General features: G+C 39.0%; 1 protein-coding gene across 1 annotated transcript in view; it reads left to right on the top strand.

Moving 5' to 3' along the window:
* Positions 1 to 6,519, top strand: part of cnot1 (CCR4-NOT transcription complex, subunit 1) — a 144,278-nt gene that overhangs the window by 11,139 nt on the left and 126,620 nt on the right. Inside the window, exon 2 of the mRNA XM_043707440.1 lies at positions 5,907 to 6,014. Coding sequence (XP_043563375.1) covers positions 5,907 to 6,014 — 108 coding nt within the window. The remainder of the gene's footprint in view (positions 1 to 5,906; positions 6,015 to 6,519) is intronic.

Below are 6,519 nucleotides of genomic sequence, written 5' to 3'. Positions count from 1 at the left end.
TCATTGCACACCCCTCTTCCCCCCCCCCCCCCCCCCCCCGTGGAAGCAAAATGCTCAGAGACACAGTATAGTTTTACCTCCTTTATCTTTATCCTAGGCCCTGGAGGGAGAGAGAATGTGCGCCAATGTGCACAGAGACATGAGTTCACAGTCTTCTCTGGAACAGCAGTTTCTCGATTAACTATATAGTTAGTTTACAGGGAGGAGAATCCAGATAAGGCAACATACATATTAATTGAGTGACCGTTACAATCAACAAATATCAAAACAGACACCAAGCCCTTTAATGTGATACAATGAAGGTTCTTAACCTTGTTATCTGGATTCATACAATGGCTACCTTTTCCCTTGTTAGCTGATCTTGCATACTAAATGCTTCCAATATTGTTAAATGGCTCTAAAATAATGACTGCATTTCCACCTTATTAACCCATTACTCTTGCCTCCAGCACTCCATTGTTAATTGTAAGTTCTTATCTGATCTGAGTCATGCTCAGCTGAACCTTTTGTTTCACAAAACTCAGAACTTAACTCGTTCCCTGCCTGTTTATACCCGATGCATGTTCTCAAACCTCACAAAATGAATTGTCTAGTACCCTTAATAGTGAATTATGCCAACTGCTTGTCCCCAATAACTTTATCTTGTTATTTTCTTCCAATACCTCCAGTTTTTTACCTTGCAATATGTTGGCAATCTTTAAGTCTTGCATTTTTTCTTTTGTCCACCTTCTGTGATTCCTCCCTTTTCCTATTGAGGCACAATCTTCGGTCATTTTTGAGAATTATCTGCTTGAAGCTTCTCCTTTATTTTCTACTCACCTGCAAATTTTTAAAAATCCATCTTTTCAACCAAATGTCTTTAACTCTTACATATTTGGCCTGCATTCCAGTTATCTTTATTTCCTCTGAAGAAGGGTTTAGGGTTTTTAATGTTATTGTCAATGTATAAATAGTTCCTGCATTCTTTTTAGATGTTAGCTTTTGGTTTTGTACAGCATTTCATATTGTCAGGTAGAGATATTTTTCCATTTTTTTTTATTCAATGTGTGGTTGTGAAAGCTGTGCATTTTCTATGTGAAATTCCAATTGTTTGATCATTAGTCTCACTAGTTAACGTTTCTCCACTTGCGTACACTCATTGGATTGATGCTTTCTGGCATCAATCTTTCTTTATTTTTAACTTTCTTCTTGAGATTTATTTTTCTCCATTGGAATTATTTCCATGTTCCAGCATTCTGCGTTACCCTTCTTGCAGCAGTCTATAACTTCCACAGTGTATTTGCTTTCTGGTTATCAGTTTTGACCCTTAACACAGTTATACTCGTGTAGGTCGTCAGCTTTTTTTCTCATCCCATAATTGGGATGTTGTTGTATTGGTATATTTTATTGCTTTCCTGTCCTATCACTTGTCATTTCTTATTATTTGGCTTCCATCGTCTTTTGTTCTTTCTTTCTATATATGTTGCTACTTAGATAAATAGTTAAATCAAACTACACAAATAAATTGTGCTTTTGACAAAATTAATCTAGTACCTTTGTCATTTGGTCATGTTTCTAGTTGATCACTGTACCTATATAATTAGGGGTCAAAGCTGAGGCAAATGTCACACTTCCTTCTCTTCCTGCAGAGTCAAGGGCACTGTATCTCATTCTAACCTCTCCCCAAGCCCAAATATATGAAGCTTGGAAAAGACCTCATTTGGTACAATTTTTAAAATGAAATCATTTTAGGTTGGAGCACAGAAGGTTGAATTCAAAAGTAGGTGAGCTGACTGAAAATTCCATTTATTTTCACCCAAGAGCAGGGAGAAGCAGAACACACTTTCTAATCTGTCTCTGGTAGATCTGTAGAGGAACAACAAAATTATTGTTGATTTGATTGTCTGGCTGTTCAAATAAAGGTGGGGTGACCCTTTTGGTTTCTGGTTTTTCGGTTTAAAAAAAATACCCTTGAGTACCTTGACCTGTACAGCCCATAAATGATATTACCAGATTTAAGTTCACCAATCTTGTTTGAGGCAGTGGCAGGGAAACTACAATTTTGCTTTTGGTACTTTTCACTTGGAGATGGAAATTGCTTTGGGATTCCTCTGTTATTGAATGTTGATTTGAAAACAGAGTCAGAAAATATGGTAATTGAGAATTGTCATAAGAAGAGGGAAGGTACTTAGTTGTCTGGCCTCTTTATTGAGGAACACATGGCATTTTTAATTTGGAAGTGGGTTAATGAGACACTTGGCACATCTTTTAGTAGGAATTTTCTTTTGTACTTATAAGACCATAAGACATAGGAGTGGAAGTAAGGCCATTCGGCCCATTGAGTCCACTCCCATTCAATCATGGCTGATGGGCATTTCAACTCCACTTTCCCGCATTCTCCCCGTAGCCCTTAATTCCTTGTGACATCAAGAATTTATCAATCTCTGCCTTGAAGACATTTAGAGTCCCGGCCTCCACTGCACTCCGCGGCAATGAATTCCACAGGCCCACCACTCTCTGGCTGAAGAAAAGTCTCCGCATTTCTATTCTGAATTGACCCCCTCTAATTCTAAGGCTGTGCCCATGGGTCCTAGTCTCCTCGCCTAACAGAAACAATTTCCTAGCATCCACCCTTTCCAAGCCTGTGTGCTTTATCAGGTTACAAAATAAAACTGAGCACCAAGTTGCATCAAGAAATATTATCAGATAGCATGAAACTTGGTCTGAGATGTTGAATTTTAATGAATAGTTCAGTCGTTTTCTCTGCTGTGTAACTCCTTGCAGCCCAGTGTTGTATTTAGTTCTGAAATGTCTTGCTATATTTCTGCCTCATAACTAATCCACTCCCCGAGAGAAAGATAGAGTTATTTAAAGCGAAACTTTACAAATGTGGAAATATGTTTTGATGGAGTAGGTATGTTATAAGTTGATGTCCATGTCAATCACGACACAAAGGTTAATATTCTGGTTTGGCCTCAGCGAAAATACAGGGAGCAGAATCTGTATTGGGAGCAGAGACACTGACTTTCAAATTCACAATCTTCGAAAGACATTTCTCTGCTTATCCAGTGCCAGGTGTTGGGCAAGTGTTAACAACACGTTAGAGACAGTGTACTGTTGAGAGTTGTGATGGAGCAGTAGAACAGGGTGCTATTGGCATAAATGTTTTCGGTGTAGTCACCAAGAGGGACTCATAGGTGAGAAATAGGGTCTAATGATATACAACCTGGCTTTTGGGGGTGGCAGAGCTCCATGTGACAATGGAATGCAAATCTATGGCAGCAGATTGAGAAATGACTGAATAGATGAGACTGGCAGTCTACACTGACTCCTTAATGGTATGGTCCTGGGGAGTGTTGCTGAACCAAGAGACCTTGGAGTGCAGGTTCATAGTTCCTTGAAAGTGGAGTCACAGGTGGATATGATGGTGAAGAAGGCATTTGGTATGCTTTCCTTTATTGGTCAGAGTATTGACTACAGGAGTTAGGAGGTCATGTGGTGGCTGTACAGGACATTGGTGTGCAATAATGATCTCCTTCCCTCTTGGAAGGATGTTGTGAAACTTAAAAGAGTTCAGAAAATATTTACAAGGATGTTGCCAGGGTTGGAGGGCTGGGGCTGTTTTCCCTGGAGCGTCTAAGGCTGAAGGGTGTCCTTTTTATAGAGGTTTCTAAAATCATGAGGGGCATAGATAGGGTAATTAGGTGGGGGGGGGGAATCTTGAACTAGAGGACATGGGTTTGGGGAGAGGGGGAAGATATAAAAGGAACCTAAGGGACAACCTTTTCACATAGTGGTGTGTGTATTGAATGAGCTGCAGAAGAAGTGCTGGAGGGATACAATTACAACATTTAAGAGGTATGTGGATGGGTTTATGATTAGGGAGGGTTTAGAGGGAGATAGGCCAAGTGCTGGCACATGGGACTAGATTAGTTTAGGATATCTGGTCGGCAAGGACTGAAGGGTCTGTTTCCATGCTGTACATCTCTATGACTCTATAACTGACATTTCACCCCCATCCCTGGCCATAACAGAGTGGGATCCTCAATATGAGGACACATTACGTTAGTTATTGTGTTTTCCAGCTGGAGTCAAAGACAAAATTGCGTGTGGGACTTGAACACAAAGCACCTGGCCAATTACCACTGCCACATTCTCCTGGAAGGTCTTGTAATATAAAATGGAGAGTTGACAGCATTGCTAATAATGGGCTAGATGTAATGGATGGTTCTTACATTACTGCAATGCCTGCAAGTAATGGAGTATTTTTACATGGTCAAGGTGAATTGTTGACCTGTCAATTCTCTATTTGGTTATAAATGTGCATAATGGGAAAATTCAGTATTGAGAATTATTCTGAGAGATCTTCATTGGATGTAGCTTTGTAGTTTATTTTAGCCTGATCATTCAGATAATTCCCAATTGCCCTCATTTCCAACTGAAAACAGGAGAACTAATTGCAAAGTGCACTCATATGGTCCTTTTGGTATCATGCTGCAAATATTACTTTTTGAGAGTTCTGGTGCCTGTTTCTCATTTGTTCACTGAGGTTGACAATTTGGAAAATGTTTTGTGTATGTACTTGAAGCATCTTTAAACCCTGACACCACAGTCATTTAGATATTCTTGTACTTTTTATTTTGAGATGTTTGGAGGAGTGAGATTTGTTGCAAGGAAGTTAAGAGATTTTGTCATCAAACGTAATAGTGTCAACCATCTGACATTTCAAATTTGCAATTTAGAGAAGACTGCAGTAAAACATCATTGATAATCAAGCAGTATATGTTGAAAATTTGCACCTTGTACCTAAATGTTGTATAAAATAAGGGTAATCAGATGGACAGCCCACACCAAATAGAATTATCTTATGTAGGTTATGTTTCAACTTTGATCTTGAGCGCATGAAACATGATGTGTGGTTATTTTGTAAAGTGCAATCTTTCCATCAGTTAGCTAAACTGTGGGACCCAAATTCCTGGTTAAGCAGTATCAGCAGTGAATGCAGAATATTTTTAAAGTAAAGTAGGTAGGGGTTGTTCAGAATGTACATTTGAGGTGTAAATCAGAGCAGCCATGATCTTATTGAATGGCAGAGTAGGCTCGAAGGATGTTCAATCCTGGAGAGAACTCCCACGTTGTGAGGTGATTGATCTAGAACTTTTTAAAACCTGATTATTGAGGCCTGGTTTTCCAGAAACATGTGAAGGTGGCAATAAATCTGTGTTCTTTTTGAAGGAATTCCTTGTTTAGTCAATTTAGATAACTATTGTTGAAGGAATTGCTCATTGGAAACTCCTTCGTTCCAAGTAGTGTTCCTGGCTGAAATTGCAATTTGCTTTATAAAACGGTGTTAAACATCATTGTGCTAAGGGGGAAGATAAATTAATGAACTGAAATGTAAGTGAATCCAATAATGTGTAACACATGTTTCAGTGATGTATATAGAGTTTATTAATTAGGAATTGTGTACCCACTATCACTACACCATTAACATGTTTTCAGTGAGGTTTTGACATGCTCTGCTTTTTTTTGTCACTGATGATGGAATGCTGCTGGGTTTGTCTTCAACAACAGTTCATTTGCAAGCTAGTTTAATTAGATTCAGGCCAAGGTGGTATTACGACTCGGGTTGAATCTGTTCACTTGTATGCTTTCACCATAAAGGATTAAGAATGGGATTCTCCCAATGCAGGGATATTGAAGTCTGTTACAGTATGCCACTGTCAAGTTGCAAGGACCAGGATTCTTCCTGTTCTTATTTAAGTGCTACAAGTTGCAATCCATTGAAGCATCCCCACATAACCAATAAAATATAGACACTAGCCACTGTAGATTGCCAAATGTACTGAATCTGAAACAGCCTATGTAGTGATACTCTGAAAAAAAAACTGAACTTGAAGTTAAAAATAATATTTTGTCATTTACAGATTGTGAACCGACACGGGCCCGAGGCAGACAGACACTTATTACGCTGTCTATTCTCGCACGTGGATTTCAGTGGCGATGGTAAAAGTAGCGGCAAAGATTTCCATCAGGTATCAAAATGATTTCACTTTTTCAGAGGGTATAAGCTAATACTTTGTACAGTACATGTTGCAATAAAAGAACTCGTGTTTTGATTTTGTTTACATGTTACTCAAGAGTATAAGAATTGCTAGATGTTTGTTTACAAATAATTGTCTGAGTCCCAACAGTGCAATTGAAGGGGAAATGTGCATAGTAATTGTTTGATGTTTTGGCAGAGACCTGCAAGTATATTTCTATGACAAGTTGTATTTATAAGCACCTTTTTATTGTCAGAATGCCCCAAAGCGCTTCATGTTAAAATTATAAAATATATAACCTGAAACCAAGCCATGTTTACTTGAATTGCTGTGGAATTGTCCCGTTTTCCACCCCCCACCCACCCATCCCCCTGTCAAAGAAACCCGCTCATAGACAGTATAGTTTTATCTCCTTCATCTCTATTCCGGGCCCTGGAGGGAGAGAGAACTATCGCCCATGTGCACAGACATGAGTTCACTGTCTTTTCTGGAACAG

Source organism: Chiloscyllium plagiosum, chromosome 17 (assembly GCF_004010195.1).
Source record: "Chiloscyllium plagiosum isolate BGI_BamShark_2017 chromosome 17, ASM401019v2, whole genome shotgun sequence".
In the NCBI taxonomy this organism is placed as follows: Eukaryota; Metazoa; Chordata; class Chondrichthyes; order Orectolobiformes; family Hemiscylliidae; genus Chiloscyllium; species Chiloscyllium plagiosum.
Note: the sequence above shows the minus strand (reverse complement) of the source record. Positions and strands in the feature narration are given on the sequence as shown.